At 40.1% G+C, this 15,018-nt stretch overlaps 1 protein-coding gene across 8 annotated transcripts in view; it reads left to right on the forward strand.

The window, feature by feature from the left end:
- Nucleotides 1-15,018, forward strand: part of ZNF827 (zinc finger protein 827) — a 121,890-nt gene that overhangs the window by 81,331 nt on the left and 25,541 nt on the right. For all 8 annotated transcript variants that reach the window (XR_015699583.1, XR_015699581.1, XR_015699582.1 and 5 more), the window contains 3 exons: nucleotides 5,564-5,812; nucleotides 6,519-6,576; nucleotides 11,123-11,226. Coding sequence is in view for 5 of the 8 variants with exons in the window: in XM_087735963.1 (XP_087592089.1) it covers nucleotides 5,564-5,812; nucleotides 6,519-6,576; nucleotides 11,123-11,226 (411 nt within the window). In the remaining 3 variants the exon portion in view is untranslated. The remainder of the gene's footprint in view (nucleotides 1-5,563; nucleotides 5,813-6,518; nucleotides 6,577-11,122; nucleotides 11,227-15,018) is intronic.

Below are 15,018 nucleotides of genomic sequence, written 5' to 3' on the forward strand. Positions count from 1 at the left end.
GGTGCTGCGTAGGCCATCCCATTATCAAAAAAAACCAAAAGACCCAAAACCAGCTTCAGAGCCATGTATTAATAGACTGGGTCCGTCTGTTTCTTCCAGTGTTGCTGCCCACAGCTGGAAGGAGAGAGGAAGCAATAACCTGTGCTCCAGATTCCCTTACCAACCGTCCCAAGGCCCTGAAATCTCTTTTGATTGCCCTTGGGCTATGTGTTCCAGCTTTATCACCATCCACATGGAAGAGCAGTAATGGGTAATAGTCCAAGGGCCATACTAGGCTAGGAAGTTTACTAGTGATGTCCTTAACCTGGGCCCCAGGGAGGCAGCAGACTTCCCGAAGAGGAGGGTCTGTCTGGCATATTGGACCCTCTGTTCCCCTCCAAAGGGAGTCGTCTACAACTATAACCCATCTTTTCTTCTGCGTTGAAGTGGTCGTGATACAGAGGAATAGGCCTTTCTGACCTTGGCAACACCTCTGGTGTAGATGGACTGTCATCCACATCACCCATTGACTGGCCTTCCACATCCAGAGCTTCATACCCGTTGTACAGAGGCACCTGGGAAGGCAGGGTGGGCAAGGGGGGGCGTTCACCTGCTGCCTCGAGCGTGGAGTTGCCTCCATTTACTCCTTTCCTTTAAGCTACTGCCTTCAGCCTGGTGGGGGAAGGATACAGGATCCCCTTGATCTTGTTTTTTTTTCTTATGGCTGTTCCTGTTTCTGTCTCAGGGAGGGCAGCGCTTGGTTACACCAGTCTATCTCTTTCTCGGATTTCCTGATGCTCCGTAACCTTTCTACTTCCTGCCTGTGGAATACTGTATCAGTTTGGGGCTCCCCAGTTCAAAAGGGCTGTTGAGAATTAGTAGGCAGTCTAGAGGAAGGCAGCAGACCTGATTAAGGGTCTAGGGCTCATGACCTACAAGGAGGGATTGAGGGAACTGGGCCTGTTCAGTCTGGCAAAAGGGGACTAAAGGCAGATGTAATCACAGCCTGCAACTACTTGAAGATAACTTAGAAAAGCAGTGGAGTCGAACTCTTCTCTGTAGTGGCAGATGGTAAAAGAAGAGGCAACAGCTGGCAGCTGCAGCTTGGAAGGTTCAGAGTGGACATTAAGAAAAATTTCTAGTGCAGCACGAGAACAAGTGTTACCCAAGGATGCTGTAGCTTTCCCTTGCTTGGAGGTTTTGAAAATTCTGCTAGATAAACCTGCAGCTGACCTGATCTAGTGCCAATGATTCATGGAATAATTTAGTTTGGAGGGGACCTCCAGGGTTCATCTAATCCAAACTCTTGCTCAAAGCAGGTCCAACAAGAGCAGGCTGCTGAGGGTCTTGTTAAGTTTTGAATGTGTCCAAGGATGGAGAACCCAACCTCTCTCAGCAATGAGTGCCAGTATTTCACCATCCTGACAGTGATTTTTTTTCCTGTATAAATGAATAGAATTTCCCATGTTCCAACTTGTCTGTCTACACTGACTATCACTATGCATTTCTGAGAGAAGTCTGACTCTGGCTTCTCTATAACTTCCCTTTATACCTTAGAGAGTTGTCAACAGCAATAAAATGTCCCCTAAGTAGTGTTCTCTTAAGGCTGAACAAACCAGGGACGAATGCTGTACCCTGAGCTTTTAGGTAGCACAAGTATTGCTCTGTTTCTGTTGTGTTTGGGTTTTTGCAATTCCTTGCACTTGTGAATGCCAGAGAACCTGAAAGCTGTGGAAAAAAATGACTTCCTCCTGGAACAAGCCTGTCCAGTATTGCATTTTTGATATCTGATGTGGAAAATTGTCTCACTCGCTGTGAATAGGACGAAGTTCATTGAGGCTTTTATAGGTAAGCTGGTTAAAAGTTACACTGCTCTGTAAAGAAACAGCATCTCTGTGGCTTGATGATAGTACATCCATGTATGCGATAATTTTCTCTTATTTTGTTAAGCTGTTTCCGTATGACAAAGTTAACAGCAGAAAAACGCGTGTTAGGTGATTTAGTTCAGCTTCTGCCAGATGAGCAATGTTCACTGCTGTGCTGTTGTTTTGAGCTTCATCCAGGTTAGTTTTGAATGAATAGCAGACCATGTTTAGGAGATCAGTCTTGATACTTAAAAGCTACTTGAGTCTTTATCCCCTGCTGATTTTTGCTAGGAATTAGATGTCTGTACTTTTATAAAAATCTGGCCTGAAGAAAATGACTCTTGTATAGTCACTTTGTATTCTGATACATTGCAGTTTATTTAACCTAGCCCATCTACTCAAGGAGAAATTCAAAAGTGGAAAAAAGCCAAAGCTGTCATGATTTTAATTATTTGAACTGGGAGACCTTTCGGTGTACCAGTCCTTGACTTGAAAAACTTTAGCTGTGCTATGACCACGTGAGATACCTGTGTAAGGAAATAAGGGGTATCACCTTACTCCACAAATGAACTGTCTGTAGCATAGAAGGGAAAATAATCTTCAAGAAGTTACAGTTTGACTGCCTGTATGGTGAGATGGGTATGGGCATAACCTTAATTACAGTCTCTTGCCAGCACAAGATCTTGCGCAGCTAGGTTGTATGTCTGTGATTGCTGCTCATGGGACAGAATGACTGTGCTTCCCTTTCGTTAGCTCTTGTAAAATTATCATAGAGACCCTCCTTCAGTCTTCTGTGTGTGTTTGCTTTTGGGAATCGGAGTATGACAGGATTCACATTTGGCAGGGACATTCTGTCAGATCAAAAGGGTGCAGCTGGGAAGAGAAAGGTCAAAGGAAATGATCAAATATGTAAATTTAGTTAGGGCAGTTTGAGTGCTAGCTGATTGTAAAGGAGAGAAGGTCACAGGTATTGCTCGACTCTTGCCTTAGTTGGGGTCGTATCAGTTTGATTCAAAAGTATTTGCAGGACAGGGAATTAAACTGTGTGGAGCAGGAACAGAAATAGAAAGAATATTTTAAAAGCAGAGAGAGCAGCAAAGGTCAGCTTGACTCTGCACCTAAATTTGGCAGCTGGGGCAGAGCTCGGTCTGTCAGATGTCTGAAGAGCTCATTTGTTTGTGGAGTTACCTGAGCTTTTGATTGACAGTGTTACCTGACGCGTTCCTTTGCTGTTCTGTGTTCACTTTCAATACACAGCATGCTATTTTTATGCTTTTCAGCACAGATGCAATGTTCTGTGGTTTTATAATAAGAGGCTAATGGAAGTTTTAAATAAAATAAAAAGAAAAAAAAAAAAGACAAAAAAGGCATTATATGGTATTTCTAACTTGTCTTCAGTTAAGAGCTCAGTATGAAAATTTCCAAAGTCTGAAATGTATCTGGTGGATCGTAGATAGTAAAGATTTTTATCAATGTTTATACGTTTCTTTTAAAGGTCAAGAAATGTCATAAGAAAAGACTGAAAGCACTTCATGTAAATCGTTCCTGGAACATATCCAAGTGGCTTTTATCTCCTGGCTTCGATTTTTTTTTTTTTTTTTAAACGAGCTGTAGGCAGCAAAGCCACTTTTTCTCCACTTAAGAACAGCAGGAATGTGGGGAGAGGGAGAAACCAGGGGAATGAAAAAGGACTTGGTGACACACATCAGTTTAATTTTATGTGAATGCATATGCTTTCATGCTAAAGAGATTCTGTTCATCTTTGGCTAGAGACTACAAGATGACACCAACCAGTTGACCAGCTTGAGGATGTTATCGGGGATGACCAAACCATGTTTTGGTGCCACTGAGATTCATTGTAATATTGGGTAATTGAAAACAAAAGGCCTGGTGGTGTTTGAAACATTCACACTTGGAATAAAATCAGTGAGGCTGATACATTCATATATGAGTTAGAGAGGAGTGGAAAAATAGAGAGAGCAGTAACAGATTAATTTATCAAGTGAAGTTAGTGGATTCAACCCCCCCTTTTATTCTCTCTGACCCAAAGTTAATAGAAAATACTGTTTGTGTTTGGGCTTTTTCTTACAAACTTGTGTTCATTTATTTATTTTTAATATCAGAGCCTTCAAAGTAGTAAAATTTGACAGATGACAAGGAAACTTCCATGTGAGCAAACTCATTGTGCAGAGTGCCTCTGTCAGTGACCTGATGCTATCAGGATGGCCATCCCTGCCTGCACCAGTTAACGTGCTGGCCCACGGTCATAGATCTGATCACGTCCCCCCAGTCTGGACAAGGGCCAGACTGCTCTCAGGTCCTAATCCACTAGCATCTAAGCTCTCTGCTTCTCTGGCTCTGTGTGCTGCAGCGTGCCTGTCCCTGCCCTCTGCCACGGCCTCTTTCCCTGGGTGCTAGGGTTGCCTTTTCCTCCTTTGGCTCATGAAGTCTGACCAATTCAAACTCACGTTTTCCCTTGACGCCAGCTGTGGAGGCTACATAGGCGACACTTTAGGGCATGTGCTAATCATGAGTAAACAGAAGCAGATTTTCCTTAAGGTTTTCAGTATCTTGGCTAGTATCAGAAGTATGTGTACAGGTTTAGGCAAAATTAATAAATCCCATGTATGTTTTTTTGTTGGAATGATTCTTTATCTGGATGGCCCTTCTGGTACACATGGTTGGACAGTTCTGCTATGATACCAGTGTCCTTTCAGGAGTACTCTGAATGAAGATCATTAAAAAAAAACTTGTCATCTTTCTATGAAACTAAATTGAGAATAAATTCTACAGGTTGTCCCTGCTTTTCACAGCAGAAAGTCTGAATCAAAAGAGGTATCTGGGGTGTGGTAGATAAATTACATTGGAGGCTTGATTTTGAGATTTCAGAGCTTTTATTCTGAAGAAAAATTTATTGCTTACCTTGCAGCCAAACCAGAGCATTCAGCAGCACCCAGGGAATCTTATGTGTAGAAAGTGAACTACGAATTGGCTTCTAGACTATGGTTTTGTTTGCTAGACCTAGGACACCAGAGAGGAAGGCAGGGAGGGAAGGTTATAGGCTTATGGAAACTGGTCATTAAGGTTATTGCATCTTGTAATGTATGAGGGAATATCTATGCTTGTTATAAAACCAGACTTTAGAAGAGTATGGGCCCCAGAATACTCCTCTCATCTTGAAAGCAACAAGAACTGGTTCTTCACATAGTTGTCTAAAATTTTCCATAAAAGAGAAAGAGAGCGGAAGAGGAGCAGATGAGGTTTCCTCCTCCACCCCAACCCCATACCAGTACTTCTGACTGTCCGTGCTGGTGCTTCTGCTGATAAATAGTAATTCAGAGTTTGTAAGAGGTCTTCAGTGCCCACCTTTGGAGAGCTGGTCTGTAGTTGCAACTTCATTTAATAAATAAAAACAAAGCTTCACTAACTGGTGTGTGATCACCCAGTATTCATAGAAAGCGATATAACTCTCATATTTACAAATATGCAACTGTTTTCTGCTCTCTAGTTTGAAAAATTATTTTCAAGAGATGGCTTCCATTTTTATACCCCCAGAAGAATACTGTAGCAGTCAGCTGCTTGCTTCCCTTACCATTTGTAGTGATACGGTATACAAATTATAACTTTGTAATTGTGATTCCTGCTTTGAGTACTCTGAAAAATTGTAGCCTAATTAAATAATTGTGGCAGTTGTTTATTTTTTTAATACATATTTGCAGCTGAGAGTTACAAAGAAACCCAGATGGTAAAGATAAAGGAAGAACCAATGGAAGTTGACATTCATGATTCGCAGGCTTTGGTGTCACCCAGCCAACCCAGCCAAAATGTTGGCTACAGCACTTTATTAGGGCGAGACGTTAGTGAACACATACAGAAGGCACCAGAAGGTCGTGTGCTCCCAGAAAGAAATCTATTCAGCCAAGATATATCAGTGAAGATGGCGTCCGAGCTGCTCTTCCAGCTATCAGGTAAAAGCAGTGGAAATAGTCGATAGTTGAATTTAAAGAACAAAAAGAAATTGTGTATAACCATTAAGGTGCTATGAAAGTGTGAGATTGCTAAGGCTGAAAAATAATAGGAGTTAGAGCCCTTCTACCCTCACATTTGAAACGCAAAAGCCTTGCCAAATGTCCCCCATAGTTAGCATATGCTTTAGAGCACTGTGACAGTCAGGTCAGGTTTACAATATTTGAACTGAATTGGAAAAAACAGAGTTCAACTCCTGTATTTTTGAAAGCTAATTAAATAATTTGTGACAACTGATTGATCCGGGCCTTGGAGTATAGGGGAACCTATAGATGGCAGCTGCTGGCGTAAGTGGCCAGTGGCTGCAGCATGCGGTGCTCCTGGGGCTGCACTGTCCATTTCTCTTGACAAAGAAGGTGAACCTCAGCTGTTACATAAAGGCAATAATACCAGCACTGTGTTCAATGAATGCTTGTATTGCACACTTTGCATGGAGCACTAACACTGCATTATGAAGCTGAAAAAATTTGTTGGGTGTTAGTTTAAATACAGTCATGTCCATTCTCTAATCATGCTGTAACCATTTACCCTAAATTACTCTGGATTATGCTGTTATCTGAAAGCATTAAAATAGTTCTACTGAATAAAACCTGATAGGGAAAATATGATTTATGCTAATCACAAAAAAACATGTATGTTCCTCTGCAGAAAAAGTGAGCAAAGAGCACAACCACAATAAAGATAATGCCATCAGAACTACAGCCAGGTAAGTGCAGTCCATTGTTATCTGCAAAGCTGTAGTGTAAATGGGATTGCTTCATTTTGCCTTGTGAACTTCAATGTGTCTGTCTCCTGCAAATGTAACCTGATATTACAGATGTAAGATATTTTCGTGAGTAATGTAACCTATATCTGAAAAATTACACCTATAGATCTGATTGCTTAGAGCTCATGAGTCAAAAGGCCTTTGGGCCAAAATGACTGTTCTCCTCTGATCAAGTATTCACACATCATTTTAAGAATTACTTTTTCTATTTTTTTCTACAAAACCTGAAACTTAAAAGAAACTGCATAGTACATACAGTGCTTGAGGGAAGAACAGGCTGACAACTGGATTTTAAGACATGGACCAATGTAAAAAGAGGTGATTTTGATTGTCTTCTGTCAAACTTGGATTTCTTTAATAAAATTTTAGTTTAATTTTAGTTTTTCTATCAGCTCAATGCCTTCTAGAGATGATTTTTTAAAAGTCAGACAGTAAGACAATGCTAATGAACCATTTGTTAAAGATTACAGTCACATTAATAGAATAAATGAAATTATCCAGGAATTAAAAATATCTTTCAGTTATGGCATGTGCTGTTAAAGAAATGTGCACTTTACAGTATTGTGACTGTAAAATGAGTTGTTTACACATATGTGAGCAGCAAAGTGAGGTGTCCCTATGGGAAAATTCAAAGCTCTTATTACTAGCTAGAATTAGTAAAAACTTAGGAGCCCGTGGTGAGGAGTAGACAGGAATTGGCAAGGGTACATTTATTTCCTACCTGAAAGTTCCCTAATCAGTATGGATGGGTTGGAGACTGAGGACACTGAAGTGACGAAGAGTTCCTTCAAAGACAGAGTAAGACCTTCTGTACTTCTGCAGCCCCTTCTACAGGAGTTCCCAGAGTGATCAGTGCCTGCTAACTAAGACAACTTTGTCCAGACAGAAGTTGAAAAGCATTTCAGTTGCAGAAGAAAAGATCTCTAAAATACGTTGTTCTTAAATTCCTAGGCCTATCCCATTCATTCATGGTAACTGTAATAAATAAATAATCTGGTTTTAATAAGCTGATCAGCTCAGTAAATGTACATTAGGGACTTTTTGATGTTACAAGTTGAAAGATAATTAAAATGAGCTTTTAACTTCTGGCTACTGTGAATGCTTCCCATATTTGCTAGTTTGGGAATTTGTGGGATATGCAGCCTGCTTAGCCTTCCTGTGACTACTTAAAAAGCATAAGCCTGAGAGATACGTATGGAGATAAATGCCCATATTGTCCAACTACTCATTAACCATCCAGTGTGCATTGCAGGGAGGGGGTGACAAATAGTCAGTTGAAAATAGATTTCAATGTCTCGTGATGTTACCGGCAGGACTGGTGTGAGAATCCAGAGCTACTTTTGGATCTATCAAAGATAATTCAAACTGGAAAGGTTGAGGACAGTTCAAAGATAACTTCCCCTTCTTCTGGCTGCCAACTTTTAAAAGGGTAGCACAGTTGGCTGTTGTCAAACTTGCACTGCGTTTTACTGAGAAGTTCTGATAATGGCTGCTACCCATGAGGGCACGAAATGCTCAGTGCCCGATTCAGTTCTTCCCGGTGCTTTTCTTATCTTACCTATCTATCAACAGAAGAAGACACGAATGAGAAGAGCTTCTTAAGGGGAAGGTCTACTAAATCCTGCATGTTGAAACAGGTTGATTTGAAAGACCTTGCCAAAAAAACCCCACCCAAAACGAAACAGCTGGAAGTCTTTACTGGTAAGGGTATGATGCCTTCTCAAAAATAGAATGTGATGGAGCAGCCGGTGGAGGATAGAGGCACTTGGACTGCATTAAGAAAACGTGTGGTGTTGCAGTTTGGCTCACCAGCCTACATCTGGAGTAATGACAGAAAGGCATTTGAATCACAATTGTTATGTGAAGTTTGCTGACAGCTGCAGAGAGCCAAGGTGAGGTCAGTGTTGTCCACCTGTGAGTAGCTGGGGAGCAGAGAGATTAAGCTGTGTCACTGGTGAGAGTCTTAAATCAGCAAAGCCCAGAAAGATGGTGTACACAAGCACTTTTTGCTGTCTTGTTCCTTATTAACATTTCTAACTGTCGCCTATCTGTTGCTATTCCTCCTGTGAGTATTCCTGGACTTTGTGAGCATATACTCCCATATGACTTTGCTTAAGCAGCTGAAACTGGCAAGGATTCCTCACAGTTCAATGGCTGGGTGAGATGGTAGAGCCTGCCATCTGCGATATGAAGACAGAAAGTGGAGAAGCAAATGATCTGGAAGTGAGTACGCCAGTGTAAGATGCCAAGATAAGTTTCTTTCATCTAGAGAACTGTGTAGCCATAAAACTGGAAAAGTGCAGCCAGAAAAAAAATCCTAAAGCTTAATCTTCATCAGAAGGGACTTTGCTCAGTGATTGAGAACAATTTATGTACTTTCTTACTATGAAGCAGGAGCTCTTCCCTCCATACTTTGCACTGGGAACTGGAGGATGTATCTGCTGAAATAAAAATAATTAATAGGGCCAACACTGAAGAGGCTCAGCTGCCATTCTAGAGGAAGGCAGAAAAGAGGTATCCAAGGATGGTTCTGTAATTCACCGGAGGCCGATGGCGGAGAGGGAAATCCTTGGGACACGACACGGTGCAGTCTTCAACAGCAGCCTGCTCATGATATATGGCCTAGCCTGAAACAGATAAGCTCTGCATCATCCATTTTGCTTAGAACCAGCAATGAGCAGTGTCCCAGTGACTGGACCTAAGGCACAAGCAGGCAGGCCAACATGGAAACCTGAGCAGATTACAAGATTTTGAAGAGTTACAACAGTAATAAAACTTTTTTTATTGGTGTTTTTCTTTCAAATCATTATTAAACCAGTGAGGGGAATGTTGCAATAAATGATGCCATATTTTTATACAGCGTCAGTCTGTTTTATATTATGTCACCCCTGAGTGGGAGTTTGAGTCTTGGAAAAAGTTAAGGTTTGCACATGTGGGCTGGAGCTGCTTTGCTTTATCCTGGTCACTTGTTTTCTTGAGTATTATGCATTGTTCAGCGATCTGCGTATGCTGAACTGTTCAGGTTTGGGGCAGCTTCATGCCTTACCCTTCAGTGCAACCTCATGTTGACTGTGTTTATGGTTATGTTCAAGCTTTTGTAGACATACCAAAATATCCCATTAACCGTCACATATGGAACAGCAAAAAATAAATAATGGCCAAAAAACTTCATGAGAAAGTAAATAACATGATTGCCAAAAGTGTTACATGATCAAGTTAACTGGTTATCAACAAGTTTCCTAAAGGCCGAAGAGATCTGAGAATACAAGTGACTCAGTGGAGAACACCTCGTTCACTCTCTGCAGAAAAACTGTATGAGGGAAGACTTATGCAAGTGCCGTTGTTTAGATTGACACCTGGGGTATCTGGACTGGTAGGGTCAACTTGGTTGGTGCTGCTGGCACATACTTTCTGGGTCTGGACTACCCGCTGTGCAATGCTTTGTAAGACCTCATACTACGTTCCTTACCCTGAAAAGGTTCTTGGATTTTATTACTGAGTAAGAACAGGCTGCAGAAATGAGCTGGCCTCCTTTCCTGCACCTTTAAAACACCTACTGTACACCAGTCTGTTAAGGATTCTCAATATGTGAGAGATCAGATTTAATATAATTCTCATGTTGCTTAGAAGAAATTGATAGCTTGCATGCAGATGGAATACACTGCCTTAGGAAACAGTTTTCCAAGAAAGACTGTCCTTTTCCTTTTTGACTTTTTTATGTACCTCTTACTGATGTCTGTCTCTACTGTAGGCACGGAATTCATGTTTCTGTTATGATCTTTAATTGAGGAGAAAACAAAATACTTTGACAGAAATGCCAATTCACTATTGAAATTTGCTTTTTATTGTCTGTTAATTAAAACCAAAGCATGCTATGCTTTTTGGAGTCAAGTAGCTGATAATTTTTGCACTTAATACTCTTTGGGAAGTAACCATTCAGTTAGCCTATATGAATTGTTTCCTGCTTTAAAAATCAAATTTATGGAATTAATTTCATTCATGGAATGCTGTGTCAAAAGATAGCTATTCAGCACCTTAACCTAAAATTTGAAAAGTTTTGTTTTAAAAAGAAATACTATATACCTCAGATTATTAAATAATAATATTTTCTGTCTTTCCTGATTGCCCTCTCCAGATATGACAGTAGAATACAAATTTTTGGACAGTAGAATAGAAATTTTTGCGGCATTAGTTTTAATGATCCATATTGTGTTGTGATATAGCAAATCTGAGACGTTGAAATGTAGTTAAAAGCCTTTTGGGAGGACTTCAGTTTTCACTCTGAGATGCAATTTTACCAAAGCATGCGTCTTCTCCACGCCTTGCCTCATGGTCTGCATATCTTTCAGCATGAATTCTGTAAATGAAACAGGGCTTTTTAACAAGGTGGTATTTGTTATAATGTTAAGATGTTACGGTCAAAAATCAAATCCATTAACTGCTATTTTGTTCATAAAAAGACGTCTTTTTTTTTTTTTTCCTGTAGCCCTTTCTTTTCTGAAGACACGTTTAGACAATCACCGTTCACCTCCAACTCAAAAGACCTCCTGCCTAACGAAACTACTCTTCATGGAAGGACATCTGCACCAGGTCAGATACCTTTTTCTTTAATACTTCCAGTTAATATAACTTTTTAAAATTTTCTTACTGTAAACACCACCACCTGATCAATGCTCTTAAATTGTAGGTTTTTTTGTCAAAAGGCAACTATGTCTTCTTATTATAATAAGAAGAAAATAAGAGAAAACAGTTAAATATTGCTGAAGCATTTGTATTAATAGTCTTTAAACTACTATTTCCATGAAGTGTACAAGAGTCTGTAACAGATTAAACTCAGCAGTATTAACAGAGGTGGGTTTTTTGTGTGTGTGTGTCTCCCATATGTAAAGGAACTTTACTGATGTTGGATTACTGTCCGCTATTCTCCTGTTACTGGCCATTTCCATCTCTATCTCTCGGAGTACAGATTAAATGTTTGCAGTACATGTATCAGAGTGGCTGAGCTTGGCAATACAATTTTTCTGCCTTTAACAGTAATTTGGAAACCTTTTTGGAAGGATGTGGAGTTCTTAAAACATGCTGAAAGGCCTCAGTATCTGCGGGTACATTCCCACTGATCTTCTGAACTAGTTGACAGGCATTTTGTGTCCAGATGTAGCTTGGGTTGTATTCTGCATTAAAATAGAAAATATAGGTATGTAACAACACTATTCAAGGTGGCACTGAACACATGCAAAAACTTGATATGTGCCTTTACTGTCCTGTTGCAAAATAACTCGTTTGCTAGTTCACTGCTATCTGTTCTTATATTAATAGCTCTTGGGTTCTAAAGGTCAACAATTACACAGCAAGCCATAGGCGGGGTTATTCACCTTTTCTTAGCAATCAATAAAGTTTTTTAGTTACTGCTAATTTTCAGCTATAGACTGTCATTTAATTTACAACTTAACAGACCCTTCATTTTTTTTAATGCTTGAATAGTCATTTGACAGCTTGTGAAGTGGCAGATGAGGTTAAGAGCTAGACGTTGTCTAAGGGTAAATATGCATAGCAGGAAGAAGAAGAAAATCTGTAGCGTAAGGACAAGGGTCTCCAGGCTAGCCTCAGCTGCACTTTTGCAAGGAAGTAGTAACTTGGGGCAAGGAGAACCAGATCAGGTGTGGTGCTTTTAAGTATTAAAATGTAAACCAGGTTAGCACTTCAATCCTGGCTTCTGACCTTGGCGTAACATGGAATATTCTTATACCCAGATGAAAGACAAGAACTCTTAGACTCCTCAGGCACTGCTCTATACCTCAGAGGACATGGCCTCTACCAGCAATACTCTTCCATCATACCAAGATGAATGTATAAGAATTTTAATTCTCTCTAAGACTTCATTTTAAGTGAGGACACTAAAACTGTGGATGGGTTTTGGTGACACGTTTAATCTTCTGCTTAAAAGATGTAAAGTCTCTAGTTGGTTAGGGCATCCTGGAGTGTTAGAATGGCTTCTGAGGAACTGGGTTTTGTATGTTTGTGCTGCCCCATATTCTGCCTTATGGAATATAAATATTACCTTGATAGGTCTGTGTATTATAATACATATTGCTCTTTGATTATAAGACCCTGATATGTAATAGCAGCATGTATACTGAAAATCAAAAATGCCAGTTTCTGCTTCATTTTTATTTTTGGAACAACCCTATCATTCCAAATATGTTGATTTTTCTCAGCTTCATAATAAATTCTTGGACCTGAAGTGCAACTTCACAGTAGCACCAGGAATATGATTTAAATTTTTAATCAATTACAAATGTGATATCCATGTGAAAGAACAGCAGAATACCCACAGGTAGATTTCCTACTAGTTTCAGCCTTGCAAGAAGAAATAATCTACGTAGTGCTATGGATAGCTCAGAAGAAACTTTATCCCCGCAGAGAGTAGCATAAAGGAACACTAACAAACCATTGTAACGGGCAAGAGGATGTAACAGAAAATGCTGTGGAAATGTGTATGTGGTGTCCCATGGATTAATTGTATGTATGCCTTCACTTGAGATTTGTTTGGGGTTCCTTCATCCCTGAAACAGCATAGTAAGAAGTAGAAAAGAACAGCATAAGAAAATGACAGGAAATTACCAGTCCAGTGTCATCTTAATCAACTAAAATCCAAGCAGATTAACTGCTAATGGCCAAGAGTGTTCACTAAGCAGTGCTCATATCCAAAAACGTGACTCTGTGCAACTGGTCACCACAGCTAGCAGAGGCTGATGAACAAGCGTGGGGTCTGAGCTTCTGCTCTGTGCTGGGTCTCTGCGACCAGGCTTGACTCAGGCAGGCAGAGTAGCATGAGGAAGCCTTTGCTGCCAGTTGGTCTGGGTGGCCTTTGGTGGGACCCCACGTACACAGTGCTTCTTTCCAAGAGAGAACCAATATGGGCGGTTGTATCGCCAGACTCCTGCCAACTTTCTGTCTGCAGACTTCTTGGCACCATAGCTGCCGAGGAATTGGGAAAAGTGACAGGAACATAGGACAGTAAGATATCTCATGTGTCAAATTCAATTCTTTTCTATAATAGGTAACAACATTATGTAATCTCATTCATTATCAAGATCCATCTTCAACCTGTTGTCCTTATTATTTGTACGAGGACACTGTTTCAGAAGCTCACCCCTTTGAAGGGCTGGGACCACTCTCTTTTCAGCCTGAATTTATTTACCGCAAGTTCTACTTTTGTTGTTTCACCAATGCTGTCCTTCAGCTTTGATAATTCTTCTCCCTTGTGATGCTCACCATCTGATGTGCCATCTTACATCCCCCTAATCCTGTCTTCGTTTTGGAAAAGTAAGCCAGTCAACATCTTTTAGTCTCTTTTATTAAGACAGGGTTTCCATTTCCTGACCGACATCATAGCCTTCTTCTGCCTTTGTTTAGGGAAATTAATTTCTGCAAATATGAGTAGCCAGAACTATATATGCTATTTTACAGGAGGTCTTACTAATGACTTTTTCAGTGGCATGCAATCTTCTATATGTATATTGGAAATGTCTCTCCTGATTAATCACAGTCTTTGTAACTACAACATGCTGATGACTCTCAGTTCATTTGCTAATCAAATAGTAGGATGTTTCTCTTTTCCTTTACAATTTCAGCTGATGATTTTAGCATGCACAGAAATTCTTGTTCCTACTTTCTAGGCATATGACCTTGTAATTTGAATTGTTTCACTTGTTACTCTAGCTCTCAAGATTATTTCTTTAATACTCTGAAACTTCTGCATATTGATGATATTGCTTTCATTAATGCAATGCTGGGTTGATTTTTTTTTTGTGTTGAAGACTATTAAAGAGGATTTTTAAGTACGGTTGGTCCAAAGTTCAGTCCTTGAGACTTCAGCTTAGTGGCCTCCTCAGCACAAACTACTTCTCTTCTCTTTGTAGGCAGCTTATAAGAAAATTGCAAGCTCAAGTATTTAAGAGGAAGAGCACTCTTTGTAGGACATTGAGTATATAAGATCCCCAAGGAGTATGAAATAATTAGGAAAGACGTATTAAAAGATGTGTGAGAGCAATGCACTGATCAGGGCATTTACTAGAGGAAAAAAAACCTAAATAAATAACAACATAGTGATGGCTTTGGCCTGAAATAAAGGTGAGGTAATCCTGATCAGCAGCAGTATCACAGGTAAGAGAAGTGATTCTCATGCAACAGCTTTTAAGTCTGGTACCCAAGGAAATGACAATGAAATCTCCAACAGCTGTCAGAAGGGGACTCAAGAGCCCCAAGGAAGTCATGGGGGCTGATAATTTGATACTGAGGTAACTCCCTGATACTCTGTGGTGAATTCTTAATATTCTGAGAAGGCAAGAAAGTAGTTTCCTATAGATTTGGGGAACTACT

This window comes from Nipponia nippon, unplaced genomic scaffold, assembly GCF_047370975.1.
Source record: "Nipponia nippon isolate SJK-2023a ecotype South Korea unplaced genomic scaffold, ASM4737097v1 scaffold_6, whole genome shotgun sequence".
Classification (NCBI taxonomy): domain Eukaryota; kingdom Metazoa; phylum Chordata; class Aves; order Pelecaniformes; family Threskiornithidae; genus Nipponia; species Nipponia nippon.